Source organism: Artibeus jamaicensis, unplaced genomic scaffold, assembly GCF_021234435.1.
Source record: "Artibeus jamaicensis isolate MK-2021 breed Jamaican fruit bat unplaced genomic scaffold, CSHL_Jam_final contig_64, whole genome shotgun sequence".
Classification (NCBI taxonomy): Eukaryota; Metazoa; Chordata; class Mammalia; order Chiroptera; family Phyllostomidae; genus Artibeus; species Artibeus jamaicensis.
The window spans coordinates 12,739,123-12,756,637 of record NW_026521911.1 but is presented as its reverse complement, the minus strand read 5'-3'; the positions used below and the strand labels follow the sequence as shown (position 1 = coordinate 12,756,637).

Below are 17,515 nucleotides of genomic sequence, written 5' to 3'. Positions count from 1 at the left end.
GCCCACTTGCATCTAATTCAGCCTTCCAGGCTCACTGTGTTTCCTCTTTCCTAAATCCCTGTGGCCCCAGCACTTGGTTTGTGCCTCCTTTGTCAGTACTTAACATAGTACTTGTATGAGGGTTAGTCGTGTATAATGCTATCTTCCTCATATGGCCCATTATCTTGCCCTTGGTTGGGGCTTGATTGAAACATTTAATTCCTATGGATACTGTAAGTCTAAAGTTGAGGCCTAAGAATGGCAAAAACAAGCTTTTCAGGAACCTGAGGACATCATCTTTAGGTTTGGATATGGGATAAAGGGGGAGGGAGGTTGTCACAATAAGTAGTCTTTTCTCTGCTAGTCCGAGGTTGCCAGGACCAGCTGTGGGAAACATCAGTGGTGGGCCCATCAGCCTGGAGTCGCAGGAGTTGAATGCAGTGGGAAAACAGTTTTCGCCTTTGGAAGAATCCTCACAAACGTGAAAGCTTTGTATCTTGAGGCTGCCTTCAGTTTTGACATTTCATTTGTTCCTTTACAAAAAACCAAAAAACAACAACCCAGAAACACTGGATAGCAAACTTCTTTCCCATTCCACTACATTCTGTCATTGATTCACTTCTTCATAGGTTCAATTCATCTGTTCATTTTATTTCTTCACTCAAGTCACTCCCTTTTGAGAGGCTGCCTTAAACTGGTCACTAGACAATGAGTTGTTCTTCCCCCGAGAGAAGCCCCATTTAGGCCGCACATTAGGCTGAATCACTGGCATGTTTTAAGCAGGGTGATGAAAGCCCTGACCACGCAGACACGGGAACATGTTCATGTAGCATGTTTCCTGACAGTACTGTGGACAAAGTCTGCGGTTCACACGAACATGTTTTTACGTAAGCATGTAACAAGACGTTCTGATTGATTTAAATATGTAAAGTAGGTTTTTTTAGTACTAGTCTCTGGTTCCAGGGACTTCTACCATTCTACGAGGCTAATGGGCGTGTGTATAAACACCTGCATGTTGACACAGGTGCCCTCTGCCCTCTGTCCCGTGCTTGTCCTTTTTCCCCTATGTCTGTCCATGAAAAAACCCAAAGGGCGCAGTCGTTTTCCTGTTCCTGGCAGGTTGTGCACAGAAGAGCATGCCGTGCTTTGAGGGCCCAGGCCTGACGGCCATGGGAAGTGATGACGAAGAAGGAAGGAGCAGGAGGAAGAACAGCAGGGTGGAAGGACTGGCCTGCGAATCAGGAAACCTAGGGTGCTAGACTCATCTGTGTCTCTAACTAGCTGTGTGAGCTCTCTGAGAATAAGGGGACTGGTGATGTAGTGAAGGTTATAACCAGAGGCTTTAGAATCTTGTAGCCCTGCACTGAAATCGCGTCCTGGTTGAGCAACTGTAGACAAGTTACTGAACTCCGCGAGCCCTGTGTTGTCTGCATGGTGTGAAGAATACCTGCTTCCCTGCGTGGTCAGAGGGATTCACGGAGGTTATATGTGTAAAGTACTTTGCACCGCCTGCTCATTTTTTCGTCCAGAGAAAAATGACCAAGATCGTGAGAGGCTTAGAATACATCATGTGAGGGACAGCTGAAAGAAAGAGGAAGTTCATCTTAACTCTCAACAAAAGAGACGTGGAAACTTGCTTTCTTTCAAGAGCTGTGTGCAAAGGAGGACTGAGCTGAGGGTGGTAGGGCAAACTGGAGGCAAAAGGTGAAAATTACAGGCAAGTTCAACCAAATGCCGACTAAGCCTGAGAAGTGGAGCTGTCCACCAGGGAAACTTGCCGGGTTGGGCACGGTGTCCTAGCAGTGTGGCCTCTGGTCTGGTGACCGCCAGTCCGGTACGCTGTGGGGAGATCTTTCTGCTGGGAGGGGGATGAGCAAACACTCTCCGATCGTCTTACTCCACTTGTTCCCTCTTAGGCTTTTCCTGAACTGTCTCTGGGTTATTCCATTTATCCTTTGATGCCACTGTGACTTAGGAAGTTTCCAGAGCTTTTGGTTCTATATGTGACGGATTGCCCCTGGCGGGGCCGAGCCCCTTAATTAATCAGGCCTGTTTCTGTCCCGCACCCCCTCCTCACCCCCACCCCCACTCAATCACATTCGTCCCTGCTCTCCTTCTGTCTCCCAGGCTTTCCTTTCAAGGCTTCCTTCCTGATGTCATGGGACTGTTAGAACAATTCGCCTCTTTTCCGAAAACCTCATCATGTGAGAGTCACTACTTACTCGTGTTTTCCTCCCCTTCCTTGGGGTCTGCAGGATTCGGTACAACAACAGCCAGACAGTCCCCTCCTTGCTGCAGAAGGAGTTGGGGAACAGATGCTTTTGTTAACTGGTCAGGCAGGATGATTGGGATTGGAGCCACAGGCCTAGCTCTTCTCTTTGCTGCCCTCAGAAGCGAGGACCAACTGTTTGGGGCCTTGGTTTCTTTCTCCAGGTTAACTTCTGGACAGTTGCCAGGAAGAGTCTTGGCTTTATCCATGTGGCACAGCAGGGCTGATGCATGGAGGCTGAACTAAGCGCAGTCTGCATTCGGAGCCCTCAAATTGCCCCGGTGTGCTGCTCTTCCAGCTGCTGCTCAGACCTTATTTGTCCCTGATGGTGTCCTCCTGCATTCTCACCAGAGCTTCACAGTGACTTCCATCAGGAGGGAAAGCAGGACTGAATAGATCCATTATATAGGTGAGAGAACTGAGACCACATTGCCACACAGAGGACCCGGGGCTGGAACTTGATGAATAATGTGGACCCAATATTTCAGTTATGGGCCTTAGAGCCAGGTTCATGTGAAGGGGACCTGTGTTCACGTGGTAAATACTTGAGCATGTACCAGGAGTCAGGAGCCAGGCACAGTGGCAGGTGCTGGGGATACAGAGCGCTCAGAGGCCCAGGCCTTGCTCGTCAGCTAGTTGAGGGACAAAGATGAGTAGACAGGGATTTCAGACAGCGTGAGGTGCCCTCACTGAAGATGTCAGTTGCTAATGGAACACACTGGGGGGACCTCTGACCTGGCCTTGAAGGTTAGGGAAGGCTTCTGGGCTGTAAGTGACATTTAACTTGAGATTCAAGTGGTACCAGCTCAACAAAGGATATTTCAGGAGAAGGAGCAGCATATGCCCAGGCCTGAAGGCAAAAGGAACTGACCAAGCTCAGTGTGGCCAGGGCCTGGGGAGAGGAGCTTGGAGGAGAAAATAGGCACTAATTTCTGTAGACTCCTACAGGCTGTGGTAAGGACTTGGAGTGATTTTGTTTGTTGTTTGTTTGTTTGTTTTAGAAAAATCACTCAGCAGCCTTCAGAGGAGGGGCAGGAGGTAGGGCTGAATCTAAGGAGAACATTTTGTCCAAGTGGGAGCTACTCCTTCTGTGAACGCATCAGGATTCCCTGTGGCCAAAATTGGTCCCTCCCAGTTTTTGCGCTGAGGTTGTCCCCATGCTGACCGCCAGCTGTGGGCCAGTAATTCTTTGATGTTAAGCAGAGAATGAGGGTCCAGAGCCAGACAAAAGACTTTTTGTTTTTTTAAGACAGAGGGAAAGGGAGGGAGAAAGAGAGGGAGAGAAACATCGATGTGTAGTTGCCCCTCACACGCCACCTACTGGGGACTTGGTCTGCAACGTGGGCATGTGCCCTGGCTGGGAATCAAACCAGTGACCCCTTCGTTCGCAGGCCGGTGCTCAGTCCACTGAGCCACACAAGCCAGGGCCCAGACAGAAGACTTTTGTTCTGCTTCCTCAGTTTGAAAAATCCATGTGGAGGGGAGAATTAAATGAGATGTGAGAGTTGGGGTGGCTTATTCTGACAAAGCTACTATAAATGCCAGGCCCACAAAACACAAGCTTGGTGGCAGACACCTCCCTGAGATTGAACTCCTCATTTGGAAAACACTGATAACAAAATACCTCCCTAGATCTTGTGAGGAGCCTACAAGATGATATATGTAAAGTGCCAGGCATATAGGAGGTACCCAGTAAATATTTATTCTCTTTTTTTCCCCTTCCTTTCATAATGCTGCTTCATCTCAGAGAAAAAGCCAGAAATCTTATAACCCTTACAAAGCCTCATACAGGCCCAGCAAGGTAGCTCAGTTGGTTAGAGCATCGTCCTGATATGACAAAGTAGTGGGTTTGATCCCTCGTCAGGGCACTTACAAGAATCAACCCATGACCCTGGCTGGTGTGGCTCAGTGAGTTGAGTGCCAGCCTGCAAATTGAAGGGCTGCTGGTTTGATTCCCAGTCAGGGCACATGCCTGGGTTGCAGGCCAGGTCCCCAGTTGGGGGTGCATGAGAGGCAACCACACATTGATGTTTCTCTCCCTCTCTTCCCCTTTCTCTAAAAATAAATACAGTCTTAAAAAAAAGAATCAACCAATGAATGCGTTAATTAATGAAACAACAGATTGATATTTTTCTCTCTGTGTCTCCCTCCCTCCCTATTCCTCTCTCTCTAAAATCCATCAGTTAAAAAAAAAAAAAAACCAGCCCAGTGCAGTCTGGTCTATTTCCTTTCTGACCTGCGCTGTCCTGTCCTCCTCCTGGCACACTCTGATGCTTCTGCACTGGCCTCCTCGCTGTTTCTGGACCAGCAGACACACCCCCACCTCAGGAACCTCTGATATCTGCATGGCTTGTTTCCTCACCCCTGTCAAGTTTTTGCTCAAACACCGTTTTCTCAGTGAGGTCTACCCTACCCACTCTCTTTGAAACTCCAACTCCCTCCCCCCAACCCTTATAATTAATTTCCTTCCCTGCTTTGTTTTCCTCTATGACCCTTTTTGTCTTCTAACGGGTTACATAATTCATTTATTTAGTGTGATTTTTAAATTTATTTTTTATTATTGAGTTTGAACATTGTCTCCTTCAACTAGCATGTAAGCTCCACAAAAGACCGGACGTTCATTTCTGTCTTATTTATGGCTGTATCATTAGTGCTGAGAACAGTGCCAGGCACAAAAGGCTCTCAATAAACATTTGTTGAATGGATGAAATGTTCGATTAGCTCCCATGATACGCAGCACCCAGAATATTGGGAGTTGGGGGAGCACCTCGTATTGAAAAGTCTCAATAGCCTCCTGAGGGCTCCCTGCCACCTGACAGGGTGCGACTCCTGGCTACTCAGTTAGGAGGTGAGGGTCCCAGCCCTCACTCCTTTGTCTGTAAAATGAGGATGTTGCCCTTTGTCTCACTAACAGTTTATTTTTAGGAAAAGCTTTTAACCCTTAGAAGCTTTTACACAGAAGCACTGCTTTGCTTCTGGTTCTGTGTGAAGGTGTGGAGACCAGCATTTCCCCCTCAGCAGCCCTGCCAGTTACCACTGCGGGACAAGTGTTTCTTCTCTTTTGTTCCCTTCCTGTCCCCCTCACTGAACTTCAAAACAACCTCTCACTGGACCATATGGCAGTGTAATGCCTCACTGGGGACATGGCTCCCGGAATGTGGCTTGAATCTATTTCCTTCCCAGACTTTGAGATCGGAGGAAGTTACTGTACATGAAAGAATTGAGATAGCCGTCCCCTGGTGAAGTTGTGTGTTTGAATTGGGTCCATTCAATTCGTTTACTGACTCACTTGTTTATTCATCCAGAGACTGTCAGTCAAATGTGAGAGACTAAAGGCAGATAAATAATTACATCAGTGGAGTTATCTAAATGGAGGAAAAAGTTTTTGTAAAGTTAAGTTTCTGCTACAAAAATATTATATCACAACCACAAACTTCAGTGGCTTTCAACGACAAATATTTATTTCTTGCTTCCACATTTGCAGGTCAGCAGGGGTGAGCTGCTTCAGGTGGGTCAGGTTCTGGTTGGTCCTTATATCTCTCTTTCTGGGACCAGGCAGAAGAGGCAGCGGCTCCACGGGCAAGCTCTCTGGTGGCACGTGCGGCAGCATAAGAAGCCAAACCAAACCACACAGGGCATATCCACAGCCTATGCTTACATCACACTTGTAACATTCCATTGGCCGAAGTAAGTCACAGGCCAAGGCCAACATGAGGAGGGTCAGGATGAATACTCTGCTCACTCCAGTGGCAACATGGCTGTATAGTTCTCTTTCAGGGAGGGGATGAAGAGTTAGGAGCAATAAGCAAATCACCTACATCATTTAACTCTGGCTGTGGAAGGTCGGGGGTGCTTCTTGGGGGTCGAGACTTTCATCTTGAAAGATGAGTACTTTTCGAGATGAACAAGCAGGCAAATGCATGCAACATGTCACAAAAGAGAATGAAGTACTATCTTAATATTTATTGGGGTTGTCTCTGTGGGCATTTTGTAAAGAGATACAGGAAAATAAAACAAAGGTCTCCAGAGTACCTGTCCATGAAAGACAAACTTAGTGGGGGGAGTTAGAAAACGTAACTCAAAAGAGAAAAAAAAAATACACGTATACAACCAAGTACACTCTTACTCAGTTGGATGAATTCACTCTTATTCAGTGGATTCAGGAAGGAAACTAGAATATATTTTTAGTAGCTATTTTTGGTACAGGAAGCAAGGTGTATGCTGTTTGATATTCATTATTTCATTTAGTCCTTACAACCTGTGAGGAATGTGGTCCTGTCAAATAAGTAAGGATGAGAAAACTGAGCCTCCGCGTGGGAGGAGACTCGCGTAATGGTTCGCAGCTAGCGCGTGCCAGGGGGAGTACTCCCCAGTAGTTCTTTGTTGCCCAGAGAACATATTCATAAAATTACTCACTAGTGTACACACTCCATGTTACTTTTAAGTGAGGCTACTTTCAAATGTACTAAACTCCTAGTTTTTAGTATCTGTTGCACATGCAGCAATGCACTCATGAAAAGGGCCCCGAACCTGGAGCTGATGCTCTCTGAAGTCCTGCCCAGCTGTGGCACTCTTCAGGTCTCCCCTGGTCATTGCACGTGGGTGTAAGATGCTTCAGAGAGAACAGGGTTCTTGCCTGTTGTCCCCACTTAAAATGCTTAGTTCGGAGAACGGGGCATTTTGAATTCTGCCTCTTTCCTTTCCCCAGTTTATGTACACATGCCAGTAAGTGTTCTTTCTCCTCAGAAATGAAGGGAGACGAGCTCAGTGAGTTGCTCTAGGCCCAGCAAAGGTTAGAGGGGGGACTAGGGGAAGAATAACAATTCCCGCTGTTTTTTGCAAAGTACGTCTACCTGATACTAGCTCTCCTGTCATTACGGAGCACAGGTATATTCCAGTGTGACATTCCTCCTCATGAAGTGAGTGTTGGTGAATTTTTATTTGTAGTTTCTTACCCATAGTCACTTGACAACTTGAATCGTGTCTCCCTGGCCTCACTGACTTTTACCATGACTTTTTAGCCGAGTGTCCCATGAGTTTGACAACCAGCTTCTTTTTGAAAACATGCCCTTCCTCGGTGGACTGTCAAACACTGACAGGCATGTGTGTGTGCTGTCCGTTTTGGCGGTCCGGAATTGAGTTGAAGCATGTTTCATGACCCATTTGCCATTTGCTCAAGGAGCCAGCAGAACTGGGTTCCCAATCTCAGAGACTGCCTCGCTTGGTCCGTTTTTCTCCCAGGCATGGTTTAAATCTTATAATAAAGAGCAACGCTTACAGGAATTACCTTTCACTGCTGTTTACTGTCTCACATTTCCCCAGGTAGGTGATGCTCAGATGCTGCTTGTTCCCCTTGACCTGGTGACGGGGACTGAAGGAGAACCAAGTGTGTCTAAGACTGGTCCAGAGAAGGCGTGTGAGTGGAAGTGCAGCTGTAGGAACAAGTGACCTGGCTGGCAAGGAATGCAGCCTCCTGCTCAGAGCCTCTTCTCCACGTCGCCCCGCAGACCACTCCTGCCTCACGGGAAAGGCCACTTACGAGTTTGCCGTCAGCCACCTAAAACTCTTGTTGTGCCAGACCGAGACTTTTGCTGCTGAACTGAACGAGATATTATCTCATTTCACTTTTGCATCTTTTAATCATCTGGGCTACTGTCAGAGTTGTTTAGCTTTGAGGACCTCAAGCCAGATTCGTTACCGTTATTTTTGCGTATGCCTTTCAAAATGATCGACCTGAGCTTCCTGACGGAGGAGGAGCAAGAGACCATCATGGAGGTCCTGCAGCGGGACGCCGCCCTGAAGAGGGTTGAAGAAGAGAGAGTCAGGTGCGGCGGGAGGTCCCTGGGCGTGGGGGGAGGGCCAGTCTGTGAGAGGGTGGGACACTTTTTTTTTTCCCAACCATAAGTGGTAGTTCTGACTTGGAGCCTGAATTTATGGGTTCCAATTTTAGGTTTACTTCCTGGACGGAATTTTTTCCTCCTTGGTGTCTCTTAGTTTATCCCATAGGACTCCTGCCAGAAAAGATTAAAAACCTAACTAAAGTCCTTCAACTTATTAAACACTGAATTAAAAATGAAATATATATATATATATAAACACCTACATCTACATCCACATATATGGATTTGTGTGTATGTTTATACCCATATTTTTTTTTTGTAGAAAACACTTTTAAAACTGAATTATGGGCCAAAATAGGAAGATTTTAAACTTACAAATTTTTTAAAGAAAAAAAATGGGGAGATAGCTCATATTTCTGCATACTTTTAGAAAGGTTTGGTTTCAACAGCAACTAAAGTTGGCTCAGCCAGAGCCGGTTTTTCATTTGTGTCCCACGAGGAGTGGCAGCTCTGACGCACTGTCCTTGTCGGGAGGAGCCCGGGTGTTCCACGTCCGCACCTCTGCCGCTTTCCCTCACCCGTGTGGTAGAAGGAGCATGAGATCAGGATGTGGAAGGAGCGGGCTCGCCTCTGGGCCCTGCCATCGGCTGCCTGTGTAATCCCGGGCTTCAGAGGCAGTGAAAGGCTTCCTGAGTATGAGGCAGTATTAACTGCACGAGCCTTCCCCAGGAGTTACCCAACAGGGGCATTTCCTTTCAGAAGACAAGATGGGGAAAAGGAACCGTGTTCTTATTTTCTGGCACACAGAACCAGGAGTAATGGGTTTACTTGCACCATTTCCCATATTTTGGCCCTAACTGAACACGGATGCTTTACAAATGAGCGTGCTGAAATTCACGCCCGGCGGTCCAGAGTGTCTGATTATGGCTGCTACTACTATTTTGTATATAGGCAGCACTTAACAAGTTGCAAAGGGCTTACATGCCCATTATTTCTTCTGAGCTCACAACACTCCTATGCTGTTAGGGGGATGTAGGAAGATGTAATTTCATCCACTCTGATATGTGGGGAAATTGACTTTGAGACAGTTGAGGAGACTTGCCCAAGCTCATACAGTTTGTCAGTTTAGAAGTAAGAATCAAATCTTGGCCTTCAGATACTCTTCGCTAAGTCCACCTTCTCTCCCTAAAAAACAATAGACAGGCCATCCTGGGATGTGGCCGTGGGAAAGTGGGTGGCTGTCTTGGTGTGAGGCAGCACACTGAGCTGTGACAGTGACAGGAGGTGGCCATAGGTAGTGGGGATCATGAGAATGGGGATCTTGTCATGCTCCTCCCCCCTGGCCACCTGCAGTGCTCCAGGCACCTGGACAGGGCACTGCTCCCCATGCTCAGCAGGTGAGGTACCTTGAGCAGCTTCCCCAGGAGGAACAGAGGATTTACACTGATCAGCCGAAGGACGGAGCCTGTTGGTAGCATTAATGCCTTTACCCATTCACAGTTTCTGAAGCCCTGTCGTGAATATTATCCTCTTATGCTCCAGGCAGGACTTACACCCATTTTAAAAGTAAGGGGAGGAGGCAACACAGATAAAGTATTAGCTGATTTTTAATTTTTATTTATTTATTTTTAGAGAGAGGGGAAGGGAGGGAGAAAGAGAAGGAGAGAAACATCAATGTGTGTGGTTGTGTCTAATGTGGCCCTCACTGGGGACCTGTCCTGCAGCCTGGGCATATGCCCTGACTGGGAGTCAAACTGGTGACCCTTTGATTTGCAGTCTGCGCTCAATCCACTGAGCTACATTAGCCAGGCAATAAAATATTAGTTGATTCTTTTTTAAAAAAATTTTAAAATTAAATTAACGGTGTGACATTGGTTAATTAGATTACGTAGGTTTGAGGTGTATAGTTCTCTAATAGATCATCTGTTTATTGGATTGTGTGTGCATCTCCCCATGTCAAATCTCCTTCTATCACCATATTAGTTGACTCTTAAAGCACCCTGGGAATTGAGAATTCCATTAGCCGAGACGATCTCAGAAGACGAGTTGGAGAAAGCAGTGGGTCCCCTTCCTACTTCAGGAAGTTGGGGTGGTGAATACTGGTTTGCTGCGAGTTCCTTCCACTTCTATGCAGTTGTGTGTGGTCTGCAGTTCTGCCTCCTCTACCAAACCACCTCGTGACAGAGATTTGTTCCCCCCACTCCTGTATTTTCTTGGCCCCTGGAGTTCCAGGCTGCTGAGTCAGCCCTGGCCAGAGGGGCTCAGAGGTTGGAGCGTCATCCAGAAACTGAAACATTGTGGGTTTGATTCCCAACCGGAGAGTATACCTGGGTTGCAGGGGTGCATGTGACCCCCAATTCCAGCATGGGTCCCTGGTCTGGGTGCATATGGAGAAAACCCATCAATGCTTCTCTCACATCTATGTTTCTCTCTTTCCCTTCCTCTCTCTCCCCCTCTCTCTCTCTAAAAAAGCAAATGAAAATGTTCTCGGGTGAGGATTTTAAAAAAATGCAGAGTTCCGCCTGGGCCTTGTGAGGGGCGTGAGTGTGTAGGTTGTGGCACCAGCTAGCCTGTGGCTGCTGCAGGAGTGCTGAGTCCCTCTGCAGTGGTGAGTCTGCAGACACTCCTTCGGTCCACTGTGTCTGATGGTGCCCCAGCAGCTGCTATTGGTGCTGCCCTTGAGTTTTGCTTTTTAACCTGATAGGAAGAAGGCTTGAGGTGGTGAAAATATGCTATGAGTTAAGCCCTGTCTACCACCACCATGCTGGGGGCCTTTTAGTTAGGTCCCAATACCCCATTTCGGCTTGGCATGGGCAAGTCCAGGAGCCTGGGCCGGGGGAGACGTGATGGTGTGCAGGGGGAGCAATGGGCACAAGGCCCATAGCCTGTGGGCACGGGAAGGGGCCCAGCCCACTGCCCACTTCACACAAGAGGAATCCTAGTCTGATCTCCTCTTTGCTTTACGACTGAAGGGACTTGTGGGGATGGTTGTGAGGTTGTTCTGTGCCCGGGCTGGTGGGACCAGAACTAGGTCTCTGGTTTCTAGAAATTGTGTTCAGTGGGCTTCTGCTTTCCAGCCCTCTCACTCTCCTCTAGTTCTTTGTTTTAACTCTTCCATCAGAGTTACAGCTTGGCAGTTCTGAAAAGACTTTTTTTTTGGTTCACCTAATCCCTTCATAGATAAAGTAGGTAAAGCCCAGAGATGGGGAGTGACTTGCCCAGGATCACACAGCTAGTCAGTGCCAAAGCCATAACGAGAAAAGTTTTTGGTCCAGTGCTGGTCCCTCTGCTTCACATGGTTCATTGCTGGCATTCTGTCAGAACCGTAAGGATTTCACCTTGACACAAGGGAAGAACTTCCCTGCACAGACCTTGGAGTCAAAACTGACATAAATTCTATCCTCACCACTGATAAACTGTGGTTTGTTAGTCAAGTTACTTAACTTTTCGAAGCCTCAACTCAGACTGGGAATAACCACAGCACCAAAGTTAAAGGATTAAAGTCAAGAGTAAGTAAAATAATTCTTACTCTTCTTAGCTCGTAATAGGTGATGAATGTGTTTGAAGTCCCTTTCCGCCACTCCACCTATGCCTCTAAGAAAGGACAGAAGTCTCTGGTTAGTAGTCTGACTTTTTATCATGAAATTATTCCTAAAAACTCTCAATTCTGTAATGCAGTGAAATTTAAGCGAGTACCTGTTAGGTAGGGGGACCTCCTCTGCACAATAATATGAACATAATTCTAGGATGATTGAATTATGGTTCCAGTCCTCAGGGAATTTGCTATGTAATGGCCTTTATATATGTAATGGATTATCAATTGCAAATTTAAAATCTTAACCTTGTCTTACTAAGCATGATTTTTAATGCCCCAGTCATCCTTGTAGTTGGTATGGGGCTTTAGAAATTAAGTTACATTATTATAATGTTAGTTTAAGTAAAACATTAGAAAGTCAAACCTGCCGCTAAAATTGAGACTGTTCTTCCACAAACTAATTTGTTATGGACTTTGGAGTATAACCCCCCCATCACCATGAGGATATCACTAATGGATGTGCTCATCAAAACCGGATATGCCTCCGAATCCTTTTTGGTATGGTTGTGGATGAGATTTGGCATTGCAACAGAAATCTATTTGCCACACTTGATGTATCCAGCACTTTGAATTGCTCACATCCCAGCTCATCTGAGACACTTTAAGATGATTGAGTCTATGTGTTACCTCCCATCCTGACTTCATGGATGAGAAAAATGAGTGCCATACAGGGGAAGTGTCCAGTTTCCAAATCACTCAACCTGCTAATGGTACAACATGGACTTAAACCCAAGGGGATATCCGTGGTAGTGTCTCTGGGGTACAGTCAGAAGACAATAGCTCCAGATCCCTGTTGCCATCACAACTGTCTGTCATGCTGCCTCTCTGCCTGTAGCCATGAGAGCTGAGCCTGGTTATCACCAGGCATCTCCACTCTGCTTGCTGCCCTAACAACCAGCTGGGGACATTCACAGCCCAGCAGTGAAGCAGACGTCAGGACAGAATCTTTTTCCCTCTTCCCCTCTGCCCTCTTATTTTTTAAGAGGCACCATCATACATACACATATATAATTTTAGCCTTTCATGGTTTGAAAATGACACACTGCAGAGGTGGTGTTTCCTGTGCTGTGCACCACACTGCCAGCAGGAAATCGCTGCTCGCGTGTGTCTGCACACCGCCACTGCCACGTCCCCCGCCCCTGCACACGCAACCGCATCCATGGCGATGGGCATTCTCATCACAGATACGATCTCAACCGCGACCACATCTTAGGATTCTCAGCGGCATCCTCAAGACCTAGTTTCATTTAAATGAAGGCAGCTGCCATTGAAGAACTGCTTTCCAGGACCTCAGGTGGTGTTTTCTGTCCAAGCACAGGGGACAGGGAGCAACGTTTGTCAAGGAACTATGTTGTACACAGAGCTTCACTTACATTTACCCCTTTCGTCTGCATACAAGTGGAGCTGAACCCACTCAACAATGAGGGGGGTCCAGTGGAAGAGGTTGAGTGCCCTGTAATATCGAAGCCTTGCTTATCAAACTAGGAAGCCTGGGCTTCCCATGCTTTGTGCTGTGTCTCGGTGGATTGTGGGGTCTGTGATGTGTCCAGGACGCAAGGGACACGTATTGCCTCTCACTTTCCGTTGTAAGGATCATTTGCAGTTTATTTCATTTTCACATGCGTTGGTTTTCAGATTCTCTATCAAAGACTGAATTCCTTTCTAGGAAGAGTGAAGTGCAATAGCCATCTTAGAAACCAAAATTACATTTGGCTCTCTGAGGCAGGATGGGGTAGGGGAAAGAGCAGTAGCCAGGAGTCCAGCTGGCTTCCTCTCCCAATTCTGTGTGACCTTGGGCAAACTTCTTAACTTCTCTGGGCCTCACTTATTTAATCTATAAAGTGAGGCCATTCGTATCTAAAGCCCTTTCCAGTTCTCACATTCAAAATAAACATCTAAGTGTATTTTTAAGTCAGATATCTCACCATCTCTACTGAGGGTATACTGCAGAGATTAAAAATGAAAGGCTGGGAAATGGACCCATCAGCTTCTCTGGCCAGTCTGCTGATTCTTATTATCCACAGTTGACTAGATACTATCAACCAAATCTTGCCTATGATGGTAGGCCTTTGCTTAATCAGGAGGAATAGCTGGGAGCTGGGGTGTGCTTTGTAATTACAAGGAGGAAAAGCGGGTAGGCCAAGGTAGAGGGCTTCACTGCTCTTCTGGCTTCCCTGTGAAGGTGCTCGCAGTCTCTGCACCACAGGAGTTGACATTGGCAGTGACGGCTATAGACTTTTTTATGCACAATTCTGACCATAGGCCTGGTATGTGATAGGAGATTAATGTATTAGTGAATGAACAGATGAACAGATATGGCCTTTAGCATACAGAGGAGGCAAGGTGGGCCATCCTTTGCAGTTGACAAAATTCTTTGTACATCTTGGTGAAGTTGCACGGATTAAATGAGATGCTGCGTGATATGAAGTGCCAAGCACGGGGCCCAGTATAAAACAAGGTTTTGTGTGCATGTGTGCATAACCAGCACGTTTGGCCTGGAGGGTGGCAGGACAGTGTTCCCTTTGCACCGAGTGCCCTTCTTCTGCCTTGTCTTCTGCTCACCAGCCCGAGGGTGTTTGTTAAGCATCTTCTCTTCCCTCAGCTCTTTACTAAGCACAGCGTGCATGTGGGGAGAGGATGGTGAGGTGTAAAACATGAGTACCAAGGAACTTACACTTTCTCACTTCAACTAAATGGTACAGTGGTCAGAGAATCCAATGCTGATTTGGTTGGTTAGACTTCAGGAAGAATGAGACATCAACATGGGCCGATAGGGAAGATTTTAACAGCACTTCTGAGGTAGTGTTTTTTTTTTTTTATTAATGATCTACATTTTTATAAAACTTGGGCTTTAATGTCACACACATTAACTCATCTGTAAAATATTTCAAATAACTGAGATAGAAAAAGAAATGGACTAAATGCAGCAGATTATCACGTTAAGACATACATAAATCACATGTATTGAATCCGAGAGAATTTCCTATTCTTTTGCCACTTTAAAAGAAATGAGCCAGCAACCCAACCTTAGTTCCCTCCTTTAATGGCTCCCAGCTCTTCAAGGGGCCACGGGTCTCACTGAGCCTGTGTCCCCTCGTGCACTGAACGTTTAGCAGGAGCAGGAGCACGCAGCCCATCTCTCAGGCAGAAGAGATCCAGAATGGCATGACGATGCATGCAAATGCCTTCCAGTTGAACAACAAAAATAAGTCAATAAATCTCACGTGGAGAAATTGAGCTGTTAATGTCATGAGGGTTTGCGGTTTCTTTCACAAAGATGATGACTGTTGCCGTGTTTTATCACATTTTTTCCTACTCCGCTGAGAGATGAGTTATCCTGCCCCATCATGAGAAGGCACTGCCATTGTGATAATGTGGTTCCCTGACCCCTGGCAGTGACAGGATCTCTCTTATCGCTTGCCTGACTGAGATGGGTGGCTGCTGAGCACTTACTCATTCACTGATTCAGTCAGTCAACAGTCTCGGGGTACCAGCTCTGTGCCAGGCTGTGCACTAGGCACTGGTATGACACAGGTGGTTGGGATGTGGTCCTCGCCTGCGAGGAGTTTGCCAAGTCAACAGCTCAGTGGATGAGACAGATATGCGCAAAGGGCTCTGGAGCCCTTCATGCTGGGCAGAGAAGGGAAGGCAATGACCTCTACAGAGGAGTCACATTACTGACCTCTTATTGAGGCTCAGGCACTGTTAGGTACTTTCTGAGAAACACCCCATTGAATCCTACCCAAAGTCCCTCAGAGGAGGTCTTATTTTCCTATAGCTTTACAAACAAGGAGATTGACACTTAGAGGGGTCCAGTAACCTGCCAGAGGTCTCATCCAGGAAGGGTCAGAACTAGGATTTGGACCTAATTCGGGAGAGACTCCAAAGCCCATAGTCTTTCTGCCACACCCTCCTGCTTCTAAAGTTCACAGGGATCATGAAGGAGCAATGTGGGTAACAAGGAGAAGTCTAGTGTGTTGGCAAGTGGGGGTTAAATGCTGGAAAATGAATCCAAATAGGTAGCCTTAAGCCAGGTGGTCAGGGGCCTCATGTGATACCTGCACTCCACAAGCACTGAATAAAATACCTACTGTTGTTCACACAGCAAGCAAAGAAGTACTGAGTACAGACCCTGACCGTAGGGGCTCACTCTCTAATAGGGAAAGCTGGAAGGACTTATCTCTTCTGGACTCAAACTCAAAGTTGGTCTTTTAGGGAGCAAAAGGCAAAAACTCCATTGGCAGCCCAGGGGTAGTGCACTCTACTGAAAACCTAGGCAGTGGCAAACCATTAGAAACATTTACTAAAAAACCATGACCTGTCTGGTGATGTAGAAGCGTGAAGTGACAACACTGTCCCTGTTAGGATTTGGTGATGGGCAGTCATGGCAGTGTGCCCAAGGGTACTGATGGGGCATGTTTGGGGTAGGGTCACTTCTTCCTTGGGGACTGGGAGAGCGGAGGAAGTCCCAGCAGAGAGCTGGACTCCAGGTGGAAAGACACTCTCCAAGCACACCTGGGAGGGACTGAGGGTAACTGCACCTCCTCTTTCTCCCGCTCCCAGCCCTCATGCCCAGCCCTGCCGCCACCCTGGGGTGGCCACTATACACACTCTCTGCCCAAAACTTAGCTTCACTACTTTGGGAAGCATACATATGTATTGAATAACAGTCATAAAACCTTCTTGGATTTGTGTAGCACCTTATCTTCCAAGAGTTCAAAGTCTCCTTAAGGCTTTTATTCTACTTTATTCTTAGTGCATCTCTATGAGTAAGAAAAGGTAGATTTTGTGATTCTCATTTCATTGAGATGGATAGAGAGATGCAGAGGTTACAAGACTTGTGAAGGAGAACATAATTTTTTCTAGCCAGGGTAGATTAGGAGTGTCTCAGAGGGCAGTACTTGGGTGGTTAATTAAATTTTAACTTTTCAGAGAGCATGAATGGTTGTGGAACCCTTCAAAGCAGTATCTGCATAAAAGGAATTTGCCTCTGCTCCTGCTTCCACTAATCCACCTCCCCCCACCCCCCATAAATTTGATCTTTCTTGATACTCCAGCCTGCCTTTCCAGCATTCATTTCCCTGACCAGGGACATCATGCACTGTCTCCCAAAAGCTTCCAGGAAAATGTCACTGAAAAGGAAAGGCCTGATAAGCTGATAACTACCTCACCAGTTAGTCACCGAGTGTTTATTAGGTGCCAGGCATGTGCAGAGGGGGGCTGACACTTGTAAACTAATTTAATCTTCATAGCAACACCATGAGGTGGATTACTATTATTAACCCCGTTTACAGATACGGCTACAGAGGCTTAGGGAAGCTTAATGTACCATTTTCCCCCGGGTTATTGGCATGTGAACAGTGCACACAGAAGATGGCCAAAAAGTGGATCTGCCTTTGAGAAACTTCAGGCGTCATCTGGGGATCATGGGTTAAATCTTTGAATTAAAAAAAAAAATGTTGGCCTTGGCTTCTCTGACTTCTCAGTCAGTGGGGAACACATGTTTGTTTGTCATCTGGGAGATTTGTGGAATCTTCCAAGACCTCAAGAGCTTCATTTTGACTGTTTACAAATTGCTCTATGCAGTTTCACAGTGAACTCATTTATTTACTGTGGGTTCTCAGCAAAGTAAAGCTCTTTTCCTTTTGTAGACATCTGCCTGAAAAAGTTAAGGATGGCCAGCAGCTGAGGAATATGAGTGGCCAATGGTTTTATGAAGCCAAGGCAAAAAGGCACAGAGACAAAATCCACGGCACAGATATCGTCAGAGCATCCATGAGGAAGAAGAGGCTCCAGGCAGCAGGTGAGTTGATGGGGCTGGTACAGTCAGAG

The 17,515-nt window shown here is 46.6% G+C and overlaps 1 protein-coding gene across 12 annotated transcripts in view; it reads left to right on the top strand.

The window, feature by feature from the left end:
* Positions 1 to 17,515, top strand: part of SYTL2 (synaptotagmin like 2) — a 103,221-nt gene that overhangs the window by 37,678 nt on the left and 48,028 nt on the right. For all 12 annotated transcript variants that reach the window (XM_053670777.1, XM_053670778.1, XM_053670775.1 and 9 more), the window contains exons 2-3: positions 7,571 to 8,073; positions 17,335 to 17,486. In XM_053670777.1, coding sequence (XP_053526752.1) covers positions 7,961 to 8,073; positions 17,335 to 17,486 — 265 coding nt within the window. In that variant the 5' untranslated portion in view covers positions 7,571 to 7,960. The remainder of the gene's footprint in view (positions 1 to 7,570; positions 8,074 to 17,334; positions 17,487 to 17,515) is intronic.